The sequence below is a fragment of the Parambassis ranga genome, chromosome 16 (assembly GCF_900634625.1).
Source record: "Parambassis ranga chromosome 16, fParRan2.1, whole genome shotgun sequence".
NCBI classification, from domain to species: domain Eukaryota; kingdom Metazoa; phylum Chordata; class Actinopteri; family Ambassidae; genus Parambassis; species Parambassis ranga.
The window spans coordinates 11,302,655-11,321,307 of NC_041036.1; the positions used below are offsets into that span (position 1 = coordinate 11,302,655).

Sequence of the window (18,653 nt, forward strand, 5' to 3'; positions counted from 1 at the left end):
TGTGTACACACTAATAATGTTAATCTATATCTGAAGTCTTGGTTACTATACACAAATAACCCAGATTGGTGCTTTAGTCTCTGACCAGAATCAGATTTTGGGATGCAACATTAAATCTGTATTGTTTAACCTACAAATAGATGAAAAGATTAAAGGGACAGTACACAGTAGTATATATCAAAAGTTAAAGGTTGTTGAGAGATCCTCATGATCATCAACAATCATAACAATCATTTAAATAAGCATTCAAAGCAATGCCTCAGCTGCTGCAATCAAAGCTTTTTCTACTTATTTATATTGTATATTAAATATTTAACATACAGACACATAGGCTATTTTTTATTTTATTTTAAGTTTTTATTCTGAAATGTCACATAAATCTGAGATTTTACTGACTTTTTTCACACTTTTCAAAGGTTGTTTTAGTGTGAAGGGTTCTGCTTTTCTATAGTGTTGGCCGCCTCCTGCTTTCTCAGTTGTTTCTTCAGCCTCATATACTTTATCAGCAACAACACATAGGACTCGTCTGGGAGGAGTGCAGCTTCCTCCTGCTGTCGGAGCCTGGCTTCGCTCTCCTTCACTTGTGTGTTTTCAGCCATCAGGGAGTTGATAAGGTTCTGCTGGTCAGAAATTTTTGAAGAGAGCTCGCCGATCCGTTTGATCTGTTCGTCATCCTCATGAGCCTTCCGCTCAAGTTTCAGCTCCTCTTCCAGGGAAGACTTGTCCTCTTCCAGGTGGTGGATCAGACTGTCTTTTTGCAGGACAGCCTGCTGCAGACAGATGACGTCTGCTTCCTTCTCTGACAGTTTGCTCTGCATGTCTTCTCTGTCCTTTTCAAGTTTCTCTCTTTCCTCCCGTCTTCTCTTGCCCGCCTCAGCTGCCTCCTCCTGTTCCCTCATTTCTTTCTGGCGCCTCCTTTTCAGCTCTTCTTCTAATAAAGACTTCTCCTTTGCTGCAGCGTTGGCTTTGTCCAGCTTTGCCTGAAACTCTTGTGTTTGTGTTTCAGTGTGTTTCTGCTGGAGCTCCAGAGACTGCTGCAGGGAGATGATTTGTGCCTCCTTCCCTGACAGTTCCTTCTCCAGGTCCAGTCTTATCTGTCCTGGGAGCTGCCTCAGCTGTTTACGGAGTGCTTTGTTTTCATCACTCAGTTGTTGGACCAGTCTCCTCTTTTCCATCAGTTCTTCTTCCTCCTGTTCTATGTTGCAGACCACCCCCTGCTCTCTCAGTCGTTTCTTCAGCCTGACATATTTTATCAGCAACTTCGCATAGGACTCATCTGGGAGGAGTTCCTCGTGCTGTCTGAGCCTGGCTTTGCTCTCCTTCAACTGTTCATGGAGAGCTGTGTTTTCAGCCGTCAGGGAGTTGATGCGGTCCAGTCTTATCGGTCCTGTGAACTGCCTCAGTGCTTCGTTTTCAGCACTCAGTTGTTGGACAAGGCTGCTCTGTTCTGTCAGTTCTGTGTAGATCTGACTGTTGGTGGTTCTGAGGAGTTGCAGCTCTTTGCTTTGCTCTTGCTGTTGAAGCAGGCACTGATCCTTTGCCTCCCTCTCCTGTGTCAGCCTGTCTTCCAAGGAGTTCTTCTCATTTACCAGATTGGTCAGCAGGCTGTTTGCTTCCAGGACAGTGTCAAGCTGGCTTTGCAGGGAGCAAAGTTCAGAGGCCAGCTTCTCATATCTGGAACAACGCTTCTGCTCCTTCTTTTCTTTCTTTGCTGCCTTTCGGAGAGAGAGAAATGGGAAAAGACGAGTCAGAGTCCCTCTAAACGTTGAGTTGTTGCTTTCCATTGGACCCTGGGATAGGGCAGCAGGTGAAGAAATGCTGCAGAACATTTCTGTAGTAGGTGAAGAAATGCTGCCGTCTGAATGGCAAGTATTCCTGAATGCTGGAATCACTGTGCTCCTGTGTTCTTCAGTAGATGAGAAAATGTTCCTGTCTGAACAGTCAATAATCCTGAAAACTGAAATCACTGTGCTCCTAAAGCCTTCAAAATGAGTGTCGCCCTCGTGTGTGTACACTTGGTAACAATGATAAAATACTGAACTCAGTGCAGCTATATATACTGTGAAATGAGCCTTTGATCCTTTGATGTCAACTTTCTAGCCCCGCCCCCTTCTGTTATTTGCGTAAACTAGCATAGCTGCTAAATTAGCTGACGTTCGCGTTAGCTTCTTAGCTTAGGCTAGCAAAGCGGAGAAGTAACGATATTTATAACGGTGGTTAACGCAACATATTTAATGAACAGGAGAATATTTATAAGTGTATGTTTTGATTGTGGTGATCGGACTTTTCTTTTGTTTTCCTGTTCGCCGTCTCCATGGTAACGTCACCTGGTTAGTATGGTAACATAATACACATGAGACGTGTCAGTATATTCACGGCATTCTGATTTGTGATTTTAACAACTAGCTAGCTAGCTACCTGTCAACATAGTTGCGCCATTTGTGTGCAAACAATACCATTTTATTACCTGTCCACAGCATCCCAAGGCTAATTGTATTGACACACATTAAAGTCTATATGGTTGTATGCACTACGCTACTTTGAGCACGTTAAACGACACAACAAACTTAGTGAGGCTTTTTCTGATTTGATGTTTTTTTATAACACCTCGGTAGGCATTAATAATGCTTAATAAATAAATAATAATAAATGTTTTGATTAGCGTGCCAATTTAACCTTTAGTCCTGGCCTTGTATTATTTTTTATGTTTTTAATGTTTTCTGTAATATATCTATCATGTAACAGACCATCGAGCACATCCTTTTTTTAACATTAGCATATAAACCAGCAAGGTGTTCATGTTTCTGTCCTCGGTGTCTCAGTGGGAAGACAGCAGCTGTTCTTTTTTTCATATATGAAACAAAACCAGCTGCAGAGCTGGAAGGTTTTTAAAGTTCCCCCTCAGAGTCCATGTTGACTGACACTAGTGCAAAGGAAGGCATTGAGTACTAAACCAAAAATGCATGGGAAGTGGCAGTGAGTTGTGTACACACTAATAATGTTAATCTATATCTGAAGTGTTGGTCCCTATACACAAATAACCCAGATTGGTGCTTTAGTCTCTGACCAAAATCAGCAGATTTTGGGATACAACATTAAATCTGTATTGTTTAACCTACAAATAGAACATAAGATTAAAGGGACAGTACACAGTAGTATATATCAAAAGTTAAAGGTTGTTGAGAGATCCTCGGCTGCTGCAATCAAAGCTTTTTCTACTTATTTATATTGTATATTAAATATTTAAGATACAGACACATAGGCTATTTTTTATTTTATTTGAAGTTTTTATTCTGAAGTGTCACATAAATCTGAGATTTTACTGACTTTTTTCACACTTTTCAAAGGTTGTTTTAGTGTGAAGGGTTCTGCTTTTCTATAGTGTTGGCCGCCTCCTGCTTTCTCAGTCGTTTCTTCAGCCTCATATACTTTATCAGCAACAACACATAGGACTCGTCTGGGAGGAGTGCAGCTTCCTCCTGCTGTCGGAGCCTGGCTTCGCTCTCCTTCACTTGTGTGTTTTCAGCCATCAGGGAGTTGATGAGGTTCTGCTGGTCAGAAATTTTTGAAGAGAGCTCGCCGATCCGTTTGATCTGTTCGTCATCCTCATGAGCCTTCCGCTCAAGTTTCAGCTCCTCTTCCAGGGAAGACTTGTCCTCTTCCAGGTGGTGGATCAGACTGTCTTTTTGCAGGACAGCCTGCTGCAGAGAGATGACGTCTGCTTCCTTCTCTGACAGTTTGCTCTGCATGTCTTCTCTGTCCTTTTCAAGTTTCTCTCTTTCCTCCCGTCTTCTCTTGCCCGCCTCAGCTGCCTCCTCCTGTTCCCTCATTTCTTTCTGGCGCCTCCTTTTCAGCTCTTCTTCTAATAAAGACTTCTCCTTTGCTGCAGCGTTGGCTTTGTCCAGCTTTGCCTGAAACTCTTGTGTTTGTGTTTCAGTGTGTTTCTGCTGGAGCTCCAGAGACTGCTGCAGGGAGATGATTTGTGCCTCCTTCCCTGACAGTTCCTTCTCCAGGTCCAGTCTTATCTGTCCTGGGAGCTGCCTCAGCTGTTTACGGAGTGCTTTGTTTTCATCACTCAGTTGTTGGACCAGTCTCCTCTTTTCCATCAGTTCTTCTTCCTCCTGTTCTATGTTGCAGACCACCCCCTGCTCTCTCAGTCGTTTCTTCAGCCTGACATATTTTATCAGCAACTTCGCATAGGACTCATCTGGGAGGAGTTCCTCGTGCTGTCTGAGCCTGGCTTTGCTCTCCTTCAACTGTTCATGGAGAGCTGTGTTTTCAGCTGTCAGGGAGTTGATGAGGTCCAGTCTTATCGGTCCTGTGAACTGCCTCAGTGCTTCGTTTTCAGCACTCAGTTGTTGGACAAGGCTGCTCTGTTCTGTCAGTTCTGTGTGGATCTGACTGTTGGTGGTTCTGAGGAGTTGCAGCTCTTTGCTTTGCTCTTGCTGTTGAAGCAGGCACTGATCCTTTGCCTCCCTCTCCTGTGTCAGCCTGTCTTCCAAGGAGTTCTTCTCATTTACCAGACTGGTCAGCAGGCTGTTTGCTTCCAGGACAGTGTCAAGCTGGCTTTGCAGGGAGCAAAGTTCAGAGGCCAGCTTCTCATATCTGGAACAACGCTTCTGCTCCTTCTTTTCTTTCTTTGCTGCCTTTCGGAGAGAGAGAAATGGGAAAAGACGAGTCAGAGTCCCTCTAAACGTTGAGTTGTTGCTTTCCATTGGACCCTGGGATAGGGCAGCAGGTGAAGAAATGCTGCAGAACATTTCTGTAGTAGGTGAAGAAATGCTGCCGTCTGAATGGCAAGTATTCCTGAATGCTGGAATCACTGTGCTCCTGTGTTCTTCAGTAGATGAGAAAATGTTCCTGTCTGAACAGTCAATAATCCTGAAAACTGAAATCACTGTGCTCCTAAAGCCTTCAAAATGAGTGTCGCCCTCGTGTGTGTACACTTGGTAACAATGATAAAATACTGAACTCAGTGCAGCTATATATACTGTGAAATGAGCCTTTGATCCTTTGATGTCAACTTTCTAGCCCCGCCCCCTTCTGTTATTTGCGTAAACTAGCATAGCTGCTAAATTAGCTGACGTTCGCGTTAGCTTCTTAGCTTAGGCTAGCAAAGCGGAGAAGTAACGATATTTATAACGGTGGTTAACGCAACATATTTAATGAACAGGAGAATATTTATAAGTGTATGTTTTGATTGTGGTGATCGGACTTTTCTTTTGTTTTCCTGTTCGCCGTCTCCATGGTAACGTCACCTGGTTAGTATGGTAACATAATACACATGAGACGTGTCAGTATATTCACGGCATTCTGATTTGTGATTTTAACAACTAGCTAGCTAGCTACCTGTCAACATAGTCGCGCCATTTGTGTGCAAACAATACCATTTTATTACCTGTCCACAGCATCCCAAGGCTAATTGTATTGACACACATTAAAGTCTATATGGTTGTATGCACTACGCTACTTTGAGCACGTTAAACGACACAACAAACTTAGTGAGGCTTTTTCTGATTTGATGTTTTTTTATAACACCTCGGTAGGCATTAATAATGCTTAATAAATAAATAATAATAAATGTTTTGATTAGCATGCCAATTTAACCTTTAGTCCTGGCCTTGTATTATTTTTTATGTTTTTAATGTTTTCTGTAATATATCTATCATGTAACAGACCATCGAGCACATCCTTTTTTTAACATTAGCATATAAACCAGCAAGGTGTTCATGTTTCTGTCCTCGGTGTCTCAGTGGGAAGACAGCAGCTGTTCTTTTTTTCATATATGAAACAAAACCAGCTGCAGAGCTGGAAGGTTTTTAAAGTTCCCCCTCAGAGTCCATGTTGACTGACACTAGTGCAAAGGAAGGCATTGAGTACTAAACCAAAAATGCATGGGAAGTGGCAGTGAGTTGTGTACACACTAATAATGTTAATCTATATCTGAAGTGTTGGTCCCTATACACAAATAACCCAGATTGGTGCTTTAGTCTCTGACCAAAATCAGCAGATTTTGGGATACAACATTAAATCTGTATTGTTTAACCTACAAATAGAACATAAGATTAAAGGGACAGTACACAGTAGTATATATCAAAAGTTAAAGGTTGTTGAGAGATCCTCGGCTGCTGCAATCAAAGCTTTTTCTACTTATTTATATTGTATATTAAATATTTAAGATACAGACACATAGGCTATTTTTTATTTTATTTGAAGTTTTTATTCTGAAGTGTCACATAAATCTGAGATTTTACTGACTTTTTTCACACTTTTCAAAGGTTGTTTTAGTGTGAAGGGTTCTGCTTTTCTATAGTGTTGGCCGCCTCCTGCTTTCTCAGTCGTTTCTTCAGCCTCATATACTTTATCAGCAACAACACATAGGACTCGTCTGGGAGGAGTGCAGCTTCCTCCTGCTGTCGGAGCCTGGCTTCGCTCTCCTTCACTTGTGTGTTTTCAGCCATCAGGGAGTTGATGAGGTTCTGCTGGTCAGAAATTTTTGAAGAGAGCTCGCCGATCCGTTTGATCTGTTCGTCATCCTCATGAGCCTTCCGCTCAAGTTTCAGCTCCTCTTCCAGGGAAGACTTGTCCTCTTCCAGGTGGTGGATCAGACTGTCTTTTTGCAGGACAGCCTGCTGCAGAGAGATGACGTCTGCTTCCTTCTCTGACAGTTTGCTCTGCATGTCTTCTCTGTCCTTTTCAAGTTTCTCTCTTTCCTCCCGTCTTCTCTTGCCCGCCTCAGCTGCCTCCTCCTGTTCCCTCATTTCTTTCTGGCGCCTCCTTTTCAGCTCTTCTTCTAATAAAGACTTCTCCTTTGCTGCAGCGTTGGCTTTGTCCAGCTTTGCCTGAAACTCTTGTGTTTGTGTTTCAGTGTGTTTCTGCTGGAGCTCCAGAGACTGCTGCAGGGAGATGATTTGTGCCTCCTTCCCTGACAGTTCCTTCTCCAGGTCCAGTCTTATCTGTCCTGGGAGCTGCCTCAGCTGTTTACGGAGTGCTTTGTTTTCATCACTCAGTTGTTGGACCAGTCTCCTCTTTTCCATCAGTTCTTCTTCCTCCTGTTCTATGTTGCAGACCACCCCCTGCTCTCTCAGTCGTTTCTTCAGCCTGACATATTTTATCAGCAACTTCGCATAGGACTCATCTGGGAGGAGTTCCTCGTGCTGTCTGAGCCTGGCTTTGCTCTCCTTCAACTGTTCATGGAGAGCTGTGTTTTCAGCTGTCAGGGAGTTGATGAGGTCCAGTCTTATCGGTCCTGTGAACTGCCTCAGTGCTTCGTTTTCAGCACTCAGTTGTTGGACAAGGCTGCTCTGTTCTGTCAGTTCTGTGTGGATCTGACTGTTGGTGGTTCTGAGGAGTTGCAGCTCTTTGCTTTGCTCTTGCTGTTGAAGCAGGCACTGATCCTTTGCCTCCCTCTCCTGTGTCAGCCTGTCTTCCAAGGAGTTCTTCTCATTTACCAGACTGGTCAGCAGGCTGTTTGCTTCCAGGACAGTGTCAAGCTGGCTTTGCAGGGAGCAAAGTTCAGAGGCCAGCTTCTCATATCTGGAACAACGCTTCTGCTCCTTCTTTTCTTTCTTTGCTGCCTTTCGGAGAGAGAGAAATGGGAAAAGACGAGTCAGAGTCCCTCTAAACGTTGAGTTGTTGCTTTCCATTGGACCCTGGGATAGGGCAGCAGGTGAAGAAATGCTGCAGAACATTTCTGTAGTAGGTGAAGAAATGCTGCCGTCTGAATGGCAAGTATTCCTGAATGCTGGAATCACTGTGCTCCTGTGTTCTTCAGTAGATGAGAAAATGTTCCTGTCTGAACAGTCAATAATCCTGAAAACTGAAATCACTGTGCTCCTAAAGCCTTCAAAATGAGTGTCGCCCTCGTGTGTGTACACTTGGTAACAATGATAAAATACTGAACTCAGTGCAGCTATATATACTGTGAAATGAGCCTTTGATCCTTTGATGTCAACTTTCTAGCCCCGCCCCCTTCTGTTATTTGCGTAAACTAGCATAGCTGCTAAATTAGCTGACGTTCGCGTTAGCTTCTTAGCTTAGGCTAGCAAAGCGGAGAAGTAACGATATTTATAACGGTGGTTAACGCAACATATTTAATGAACAGGAGAATATTTATAAGTGTATGTTTTGATTGTGGTGATCGGACTTTTCTTTTGTTTTCCTGTTCGCCGTCTCCATGGTAACGTCACCTGGTTAGTATGGTAACATAATACACATGAGACGTGTCAGTATATTCACGGCATTCTGATTTGTGATTTTAACAACTAGCTAGCTAGCTACCTGTCAACATAGTCGCGCCATTTGTGTGCAAACAATACCATTTTATTACCTGTCCACAGCATCCCAAGGCTAATTGTATTGACACACATTAAAGTCTATATGGTTGTATGCACTACGCTACTTTGAGCACGTTAAACGACACAACAAACTTAGTGAGGCTTTTTCTGATTTGATGTTTTTTTATAACACCTCGGTAGGCATTAATAATGCTTAATAAATAAATAATAATAAATGTTTTGATTAGCATGCCAATTTAACCTTTAGTCCTGGCCTTGTATTATTTTTTATGTTTTTAATGTTTTCTGTAATATATCTATCATGTAACAGACCATCGAGCACATCCTTTTTTTAACATTAGCATATAAACCAGCAAGGTGTTCGTGTTTCCATCCTCGGTGTCTCAGTGGGAAGACAGCAGCTGTTCTTTTTTTCATATATGAAACAAAACCAGCTGCAGAGCTGGAAGGTTTTTAAAGTTCCCCCTCAGAGTCCATGTTGACTGACACTAGTGCAAAGGAAGGCAGTGAGTACTAAACCAAAAATGCATGGGAAGTGGCAGTGAGTTGTGTACACACTAATAATGTTAATCTATATCTGAAGTGTTGGTCCCTATACACAAATAACCCAGATTGGTGCTTTAGTCTCTGACCAAAATCAGCAGATTTTGGGATACAACATTAAATCTGTATTGTTTAACCTACAAATAGAACATAAGATTAAAGGGACAGTACACAGTAGTATATATCAAAAGTTAAAGGTTGTTGAGAGATCCTCATGATCATCAACAATCATAACAATCATTTAAATAAGCATTCAAAGCAATGCCTCAGCTGCTGCAATCAAAGCTTTTTCTACTTATTTATATTGTATATTAAATATTTAACATACAGACACATAGGCTATTTTTTATTTTATTTGAAGTTTTTATTCTGAAGTGTCACATAAATCTGAGATTTTACTGACTTTTTTCATACTTTTCAAAGGTTGTTTTAGTGTGAAGGGTTCTGCTTTTCTATAGTGTTGGCCGCCTCCTGCTTTCTCAGTTGTTTCTTCAGCCTCATATACTTTATCAGCAACAACACATAGGACTCGTCTGGGAGGAGTGCAGCTTCCTCCTGCTGTCGGAGCCTGGCTTCGCTCTCCTTCACTTGTGTGTTTTCAGCCATCAGGGAGTTGATGAGGTTCTGCTGGTCAGAAATTTTTGAAGAGAGCTCGCCGATCCATTTGATCTGTTCGTCATCCTCATGAGCCTTCCGCTCAAGTTTCAGCTCCTCTTCCAGGGAAGACTTGTCCTCTTCCAGGTGGTGGATCAGACTGTCTTTTTGCAGGACAGCCTGCTGCAGACAGATGACGTCTGCTTCCTTCTCTGACAGTTTGCTCTGCATGTCTTCTCTGTCCTTTTCAAGTTTCTCTCTTTCCTCCCGTCTTCTCTTGCCCGCCTCAGCTGCCTCCTCCTGTTCCCTCATTTCTTTCTGGCGCCTCCTTTTCAGCTCTTCTTCTAATAAAGACTTCTCCTTTGCTGCAGCGTTGGCTTTGTCCAGCTTTGCCTGAAACTCTTGTGTTTGTGTTTCAGTGTGTTTCTGCTGGAGCTCCAGAGACTGCTGCAGGGAGATGATTTGTGCCTCCTTCCCTGACAGTTCCTTCTCCAGGTCCAGTCTTATCTGTCCTGGGAGCTGCCTCAGCTGTTTACGGAGTGCTTTGTTTTCATCACTCAGTTGTTGGACCAGTCTCCTCTTTTCCATCAGTTCTTCTTCCTCCTGTTCTATGTTGCAGACCACCCCCTGCTCTCTCAGTCGTTTCTTCAGCCTGACATATTTTATCAGCAACTTCGCATAGGACTCATCTGGGAGGAGTTCCTCGTGCTGTCTGAGCCTGGCTTTGCTCTCCTTCAACTGTTCATGGAGGGCTGTGTTTTCAGCCGTCAGGGAGTTGATGAGGTCCAGTCTTATCGGTCCTGTGAACTGCCTCAGTGCTTCGTTTTCAGCACTCAGTTGTTGGACAAGGCTGCTCTGTTCTGTCAGTTCTGTGTAGATCTGACTGTTGGTGGTTCTGAGGAGTTGCAGCTCTTTGCTTTGCTCTTGCTGTTGAAGCAGGCACTGATCCTTTGCCTCCCTCTCCTGTGTCAGCCTGTCTTCCAAGGAGTTCTTCTCATTTACCAGATTGGTCAGCAGGCTGTTTGCTTCCAGGACAGTGTCAAGCTGGCTTTGCAGGGAGCAAAGTTCAGAGGCCAGCTTCTCATATCTGGAACAACGCTTCTGCTCCTTCTTTTCTTTCTTTGCTGCCTTTCGGAGAGAGAGAAATGGGAAAAGACGAGTCAGAGTCCCTCTAAATGTCGAGTTGTTGTGTTCCATTGGACCCTGGGATAGGGCAGCAGGTGAAGAAATGCTGCAGAACATTTCTGTAGTAGGTGAAGAAATGCTGCCGTCTGAATGGCAAGTATTCCTGAATGCTGGAATCACTGTGCTCCTGTGTTCTTCAGTAGATGAGAAAATGTTCCTGTCTGAACAGTCAATAATCCTGAAAACTGAAATCACTGTGCTCCTAAAGCCTTCAAAATGAGTGTCGCCCTCGTGTGTGTACACTTGGTAACAATGATAAAATACTGAACTCAGTGCAGTTATATATACTGTGAAATGAGCCTTTGATCCTTTGATGTCAACTTTCTAGCCCCGCCCCCTTCTGTTATTTGCGTAAACTAGCATAGCCGCTAAATTAGCTGACGTTCGCGTTAGCTTCTTAGCTTAGGCTAGCAAAGCGGAGAAGTAACGATATTTATAACGGTGGTTAACGCAACATATTTAATGAACAGGAGAATATTTATAAGTGTATGTTTTGATTGTGGTGATCGGACTTTTCTTTTGTTTTCCTGTTCGCCGTCTCCATGGTAACGTCACCTGGTTAGTATGGTAACATAATACACATGAGACGTGTCAGTATATTCACGGCATTCTGATTTGTGATTTTAACAACTAGCTAGCTAGCTACCTGTCAACATAGTCGCGCCATTTGTGTGCAAACAATACCATTTTATTACCTGTCCACAGCATCCCAAGGCTAATTGTATTGACACACATTAAAGTCTATATGGTTGTATGCACTATGCTACTTTGAGCATGTTAAACGACACAACAAACTTAGTGAGGCTTTTTCTGATTTGATGTTTTTTTATAACACCTCGGTAGGCATTAATAATGCTTAATAAATAAATAATAATAAATGTTTTGATTAGCGTGCCAATTTAACCTTTAGTCCTGGCCTTGTATTATTTTTTATGTTTTTAATGTTTTCTGTAATATATCTATCATGTAACAGACCATCGATCACATCCTTTTTTTTAACATTAGCATATAAACCAGCAAGGTGTTCGTGTTTCTGTCCTCGGTGTCTCAGTGGGAAGACAGCAGCTGTTCTTTTTTTCATTTATGAAACAAAGCCAGCTGCAGAGCTGGAAGGTTTTTAAAGTTCCCCCTCAGAGTCCATGTTGACTGACACTAGTGCAAAGGAAGGCAGTGAGTACTAAACCAAAAATGCATGGGAAGTGGCAGTGAGTTGTGTACACACTAATAATGTTAATCTATATCTGAAGTGTTGGTCCCTATACACAAATAACCCAGATTGGTGCTTTAGTCTCTGACCAAAATCAGCAGATTGTGGGATACAACATTAAATCTGTATTGTTTAACCTACAAATAGAACATAAGATTAAAGGGACAGTACACAGTAGTATATATCAACAGTTAAAGGGTTGAGAGATCCTCAGATCCTCATGACGTTCATTACCTCCTACTAATCATCTGAAGTATTTGTATGTATGTGGTAATCAAAATTTGAAAAGGTTTAAAAAATGTCATCATGAGTTACATGCAGCATTGCAGCGAGCGATGCTGTGAACACAGCGGGCGGGGTTTGACTGTCAGTGGTTTTGAAACGTGACTCCGCCTTTCCGCCGGCGGACCTCAGTGCAGCAGACGTACCGGTAGTTGTTATCAAAGGCTCCAAAGAACGTGGCGTCTCGCGTTGCTGAGCGTGTCTCAAGACCGGGAACAGACGGTGCTAGTTAACTTCTAAGCAAACAACAAACTTCTGCATATCACAGGTTAGTAAATGATCCGCTGCTACACTGTACTGATACACTACACGTAATACAACACGGATGTGATTTTATTCCTTTTGCAGCCGTATTTCATTCATTCCCGACATTATAGCAAACACCGCTAACTAGCTAGCGCTGGCTAGCAAACAGTTGGCCATTCTCATAGTCCAATACTTTAACGGCAACTAAAGAAAACACTGGCTTTAATGTGCCAAAGTGCTTTTTATATCTATATTAGTATCCGAAACTGTCGCGCCTATTTAGTATTAAAAATTGAATCCCAGGCCCCTCGAAACCTCATCTGAGTCATGCGTTCAGCGACCTAGCTAACTTTCACATGTTAGCAAGGACACATGGGCACTGCCAGCTTATTTTGTATGTATTTTACTTTACATATTTATGATATAATAAGACACTTACAGCAGTTAGACACGCCTTCGTGTGAGAGTTATACAGTCTATAGTGTGAGTGACTTAGATCTAATCTCGAGTCTAGTGTAAGTTGTAGCACATGTGTCCTTACTTTGCGGGTGCTGGTTTCATACCAGCATGGGGTGGAGGGTGTGGAATAAACTTAGACTGTGCCAGCCATTGAAGGGACTTTCTGACAGCTGTTGAACCCCAACTGTTCCTAAACTTAAGGCTGTTTGTGTCTGACGGTCCGCTTGGGTTCTTGGTGGTGCTGTCTCTGAGCCATGACTGTCAGAGTTGTACATCACACTGTGGTTCACTGTTAAGAATGCCAAATTTAAGGTATGCTCATTTACCAATCTTTTTTCTACAAAGCTCAGAAGTATTGCTATCATGCCAGCTAAGAAGACCGCCACCAAGAGGAAATCTGATGTCATTGTGGAAGATGATAAATCTTCTAAGAAAGTGAAAGGTAAATCTCTAGCTTTTTCATAAGGTAAAAACTGGATTTACATGCATCTAAAATGCCAGCCCAGCTGAAAAGAGACTCAATTTAAGCATTAAAGACACATTATGTTTAGTTGCTGTCAAAATGTCACTATAAACGCATCATCTTAATGTTATTTAGTTGCCCCAAGCTCCATGTATTTTTCCCCTTGTGCCACAGTCAAGCTTTGCATTGTAACACTAAGAGGAAGAAATTAAACTGAGTGTCAAATTGTGTCTGTGCACCAGTTTCCCACAGGAGTCATCGCAAAGAGCCAGGTCAGGTTCTTGTTTTGGGCCAGGGTGATGTTGGACAGTTGGGTTTAGGTGAGGATGTCATTGAAAGGAAGAAGCCTGCCCTGCTGTCCCTACCAGAGAAGATTGTGCAAGTTGTAGCTGGAGGCATGCACACAGTATGCCTCAGTGACACTGGCAATGTAAGTAATTGCCTCCTCTTTTTTTCATTTTTTACATTTTTAAGTAGATTTGTCTTCTTCTCTGCTAAACATGATTCCTACAAAAATTCTTTGTGTAGGTCTACACTTTTGGCTGCAATGATGAAGGGGCCCTTGGCCGGGACACATCAGAGGAGGGGTCTGAGATGGTTCCAGGAAAGGTGTCGCTAGATGAGAAGGTTGTCCAGGTGTCCGGCGGAGACAGCCACACAGCTGCACTCACAGAGGAGGGAGCTGTGTACATTTGGGGCTCCTTCAGGGTTAGATAACTGCTTTTTAACCACTATGTGCTGACCTTAAAGGTTTATGTGTGAAAGAGGTTTTACCTGTAGTGACACTAGTATGCTTGGCGAGTGTTATGGTTTATAAGGTATTTCAATTTTACCATCAGTTCATCTGAATGTGCCCGACTCTTTATTGTACAGTTCTCAAATAACTCAGTGTCTCTTATATAAACACCTCTGGTCTGTTCTTAAAACAGCTGCATGTTTGTGTAGCCTCCTTTTTTAACTATATTTTGCTGGAGTCCTTTTGTGTCAGCTCACTTGACCCTGTTTTCTCCTAGGATAACAATGGTGTTATTGGTCTTCTTGAGCCTATGAAAGCATCTCCTGTTCCACTCAAAATCCCCCTGACTGAGCCTGTGGTGAAAATTGCTTCAGGTATGACATGTTTCATATAAATCCCATAGATTTGAATTGTTCACTGTATGTTGATGACAAACGGTGACCGTTTTTCATTAATGTCTTGTTAGGTAACGATCACATCGTGCTGGTAACGCTGGAAGGCAATCTTTACACCTTGGGAACAGCAGAGCAGGGGCAGCTGGGAAGAGTGCCCGAGCATTTTTCAAACAGAGGAGGCAGGAAAGGCCTTTGTAAGTCACAGATATGTTTTCTCCTTTGGTGGTACAGAAGGCTGAAGGAGTGTATGTCATTAATGTCACATTTAAGTGAAATTCCTCCCTGCATCCTGTGATTTCAGCACGACTGCTAGAACCACAGATGGTAAAGGTTAAAGGGAGAGTAGCCTTCGTTGATGCCTTTTGTGGAGCGTACTTTACCTTTGCTGTGTCAAAAGACGGGCACGTGTATGGATTTGGCCTTTCAAACTATCACCAGCTGGGTGAGTGTGACAAATCAGTGTTTGGTTAACATAAATGTCAGCTGTTTGATTTCACATTATACACTTGCTGTTATGTTTACATTTCAAATCTATCTGTCTAGGCACAAAAAGCACCAAGATGTGTTTTGTCCCAGTGAAACTGACCTGCTTTAAGAACTCTACCACTTCTTGGGTGGACTTTTCTGGAGGACAACATCACACAATCTGCCTTGATGCTGAAGGTAAGCAGGCCGCATAAAGTCTGTCTTGATAGATTCAATAAATCCATTAAGCACACTGAATTATTTAGGTGTTCTCAGGTAGTAAACATTGTTGTTTTGTCCCTTTTCTGAACTTTTTAGGGCAGGTTTATTGCCTGGGCAGAGCAGAGTATGGCCGGCTTGGTCTGGGTGAAGGGGCTGAGGAGAAGAGTGATCCCACACCGGTGACGGGGATAGAACCGGCACAAGCAGTGACATGTGGGGCCTCTGTCAGCTACGCGGTCACCAGAGAGGGTAAGAAACACAGCACTTGCAGCACAGGATAAAGAGAAACTTTTAAATCTAAAACTATCCCCTCTTTGGTTCTTACTGAGGAACATTAGCTATTCACTTTGCTAAAAATCTCAACTCTGCAAACTCGGCTTCATTGTTTGCAATAAGCTGGTGTTCCCTTTACATTGTGCAGCTCTTTGAGATAAACATTATTCATGAGGAAATGAAGAGAGTAGTAACCTTTGAACTGTGCTATTAAACACATGTTTACAAAGGAAAACCTTCTGTAAAAATTAAGTTCTCATAGTGTGACCATCTACAAAGCACCCACAGAGTTGCATGTCTCTTCGTAATCTCCTCACCCTCCTCCTCTAGTGTTTATTGTCAACACAATGGTTAAAGCATTTTTAGTTTTCTCTATTTACATTGTTGTACGGCAGTTGTTTGCACTGCATGACGGGCCTGATATTAATTATGTGCGGACAGTGAACCAGGATTTTATTAGACCCATTCCACACAGTGAACACCTAAAGATGCCTTAAGAGGGTAAAATATGCTTCATCCTCTCACTCTTGGCTGTGCTTACTCCAGGATCTGTGTACGCTTGGGGCATGGGCACCAACCTGCAGCTCGGCACAGGAGAGGAAGATGATGAGTGGAGCCCCGTAAAGATGACGGGCAAGCAGCTGGAGAATCGCGTAGTACTGCTGGCCTCCAGCGGAGGGCAGCACACAGTCCTTTTGGTCAAAGACAAGCAGGAGAGCTGATGGGCTCATCTGACAGAAGAATGAGAGTTATTTCAATCAGTTTCAAGGAGGGACGTTGTTCAGGGTGCCTAAATCCAGGGAGGGAGTTAATCTAAATGTGACTTCCTATGCTGAGCCACTGGAGTATGAGAGGCACAGGCGAGAGGTGAGGTTTGGCCTCTTTTATGAGAACTCTTCTTAGCATGGGGGAAATGTTCACTAAATTTTTAGGAGATCATAACAAATAAGAGACTATTTTTTTAAATCTAGTTTTTGATGGTTCTTTTCAATAAATGTCATTCATATGACTAAGATGGTATGTGTGCTGTTTGTGAATGTTTCTGTGCATGCACAAATAAGAGTCGAGGCTTTAGGACCTCTCTAAACAGGAATCTTTTTTTTATGTTTCCTTTAAAGCAATAATTAGTTTAGCCCTCGAGTCAGGCAGATGGTCATAATTGGTGAGCGTAACACATTCGACTACTGTTCATCTTATCCAGTGAATAAAAAACTGTTGTGACTGTTGGGACATTTAATAACACATCATACTGTATCCTGCATTTTGTTGCTTTTCCTGTCTGAAAATAAAGATGTCTTTGTTGTTTTTAAAACCTTTGCAGCAACCGAGTGGTGATAAGTGATGTTTGTAGCTGTCAAGCTTTGCTGCTGAAATGGTCGTCAACTAGTTTACAAGTAAGATGTGCCAAGCGATCTGAAAATGTCAGCACTGGAAACTTGATGGATAGTTCTGATAGCTCTTGACTTAAACTTGTCACGCAAAACAAGCCAACAAGATGGCAGTATAAAAGGAAAAGGAAAGCTGTGTGTTTGACAGCAGAGAATTTGCACTTTAAAGGAAATAATAAAATGCACAGTAAGAAAATGGCATTTAGAGGAGTGCTTCTGATTTCATCACTTCTTCCTGACTGATTTTCCAGCCTGTTGGCCTCTGTAGCCTTACATTAGAAAAGCATTATCATCTGCTTTTTTCCAGTTGCACTCTAGTTGCATTATAATGGATGCATACAACATGTTCTATAGGGATGGAGTCGTGAATGTAAATCAGTAACACTTATGGATGCAAATGATGGTAAAAGTATATACATCAAAGCTGCACGCCTTTGTTTGTGGGCTGAAGAGCACAGGGTCCTAACTCTTCTAATTTTCCTTTCATCTGACCAAAAGGATTAATAATGATGCGTTAAGACCTGAGTCCTGATGGCAGGTAAGAAAAAAAACAAGGTTTTAAAAGCTGAAGTGTCTTTTATAAGAGTGTTTGTTTGCTCTGATGATGAAGAAATGTCAAGAATATGTTTGGGGCCACGGCTGGCTGCTGACGGGAGCGACTGTGTAGGAGTTAAAAACATTAGTGTGGTTGATCTTAGCACATTATATATAATTTTTGAAATGAAGAGAATAGCAGTTAGTGTTAAAACCCTGTATATGGAATTTAATGTGCAGGTTGCTTTTTGATGAAACCCTATAGACACTGGACATTCAACTTCTGTCACTGTGTGGCATATATTTTTCAGCCTTAATGTAAAATAGCTTAAATTGGTGCACTGCATTGCAACATGTTGCACTGAAGCACATTCGGAACAATAAAGACGTTCACTGTTCAGACATAAAGAGGCTTACACAGGCCTGATTGAAGCTGTGAGGTTAAAGTCTGATAACATAGAGGATAAGGATGGATGCTTTTATCTGCTTTTCACATGCATTCAGAGCCCGATAATACTCTGAAACCTTTTCCAGCATCCCCAGCACAAAGGGAGATGTAGAAAAATCCAGCCTCACTGCTGTACGCTTACATCCTTTCACTTAAACAGCATTCGCCATAATGCATGCAGGCTCTAATCTTCCTTGCGTTAAGCTAATCAGAGGATAGCATGGAGAGCCAAATGAATCACAGCTACTCTGCTCTGACATATCCTTCATAAGCTTTTGTTTTGGTGATGCTTTGTGCCTTAAATTTCACGTGCTGAAATCTCTTCATGAGTTGCATAACAATCTCACACTGCATCATTTAGCTCTGCTTGGGTTACAGCGTGGCGGCTCCTCAGTCACCCCGCTGCTTTTTTAATTAACATGTCTCACAGATTCTCTGCTGTTACTCAAGTATGTCTTAATCAAGAATCCAACTGCTTTCGATGACTTGAATCTCCTGGAGTAGCTCTGCTACGGGCTCTCTAAATAAGTGGTCCATCATCGAGGGAATCTGTTGATTATTGTGCTGCTTTCCCGATCATACCTTCATTTTCCCCCTGACACATTAAAAATGACTCAGTGTGGACATTATGTGGCAATATTTAAGATAGAGAAGGGACAAATCAAGTGTACCCTACAGTACGTTTGTCACACAAGGTGGTCCAAAAAGGCATGATGTCAATAGTGGAGGAGGGAGGAACTTCTTACAGCGTGCTGAATTTGAACACTGTGGAGCAAGCATGGACAAGGAGCAGGTGTGTGTCTGCCACTAACAACCACAGAAGAAAGGAACATTAAATAAGTGTAAATAACCACAGTCAGAGTATGTTGTTTGGCTCCTGCCTGTTGAAATCTCTGATGAGAAAATCGCTGAGAAA

General features: G+C 42.4%; 2 protein-coding genes across 3 annotated transcripts; one reads left to right on the forward strand and one right to left on the reverse strand.

The window, feature by feature from the left end:
- Positions 1-422: 422 nt before the first annotated feature.
- LOC114448366 (trichohyalin-like) lies at positions 423-10,631 on the reverse strand. The gene is made up of 9 exons (XM_028425285.1): positions 9,903-10,631; positions 9,429-9,827; positions 6,918-7,577; positions 6,444-6,842; positions 3,987-4,646; positions 3,513-3,911; positions 1,056-1,715; positions 582-980; positions 423-497 (listed from the first exon to the last, which is right to left on the reverse strand). Exons 1-9 carry the CDS (start codon positions 10,629-10,631, stop codon positions 423-425), a joined length of 4,380 nt encoding a protein of 1,459 aa, XP_028281086.1.
- A 1,606-nt stretch (positions 10,632-12,237) lies between these two features.
- rcc1 (regulator of chromosome condensation 1) lies at positions 12,238-16,679 on the forward strand. Of its 2 annotated transcripts, none has more exons than XM_028425545.1 (10): positions 12,238-12,376; positions 13,159-13,255; positions 13,519-13,706; positions 13,805-13,984; positions 14,290-14,386; positions 14,479-14,601; positions 14,709-14,849; positions 14,951-15,070; positions 15,191-15,343; positions 15,914-16,679. In XM_028425545.1, the coding sequence occupies exons 2-10, from the start codon at positions 13,177-13,179 to the stop codon at positions 16,087-16,089; spliced, it is 1,257 nt and encodes a 418-aa protein (XP_028281346.1). In that variant the 5' UTR covers positions 12,238-12,376; positions 13,159-13,176; the 3' UTR covers positions 16,090-16,679. The 2 variants fall into 2 exon arrangements, with proteins under 2 accessions (XP_028281346.1, XP_028281347.1); XM_028425546.1 differs by having other exon boundaries at positions 12,246-12,376; positions 13,164-13,255.
- Positions 16,680-18,653: the final 1,974 nt, after the last annotated feature.

Bases quoted from the DNA above. Each gene is read 5' to 3' on its own strand.
- rcc1 (XM_028425545.1), top strand. From the start codon at position 13,177: ATGCCAGCTAAGAAGACCGCCACCAAGAGGAAATCTGATGTCATTGTG. The intron at 13,985-14,289 runs GTTAGATAACTG...GTTTTCTCCTAG, and splicing joins ACATTTGGGGCTCCTTCAGG to GATAACAATGGTGTTATTGG. The intron at 15,071-15,190 runs GTAAGCAGGCCG...TGAACTTTTTAG, and splicing joins AATCTGCCTTGATGCTGAAG to GGCAGGTTTATTGCCTGGGC.
- LOC114448366 (XM_028425285.1), bottom strand. From the start codon at position 10,631: ATGGAACACAACAACTCGACATTTAGAGGGACTCTGACTCGTCTTTTC. The intron at 7,578-9,428 runs GTGAAGGAGAGC...TCTCTCCGAAAG, and splicing joins TGATGGCTGAAAACACACAA to GCAGCAAAGAAAGAAAAGAA. The intron at 981-1,055 runs GCACAAATCATC...CAAGAGTTTCAG, and splicing joins AGGAACTGTCAGGGAAGGAG to GCAAAGCTGGACAAAGCCAA.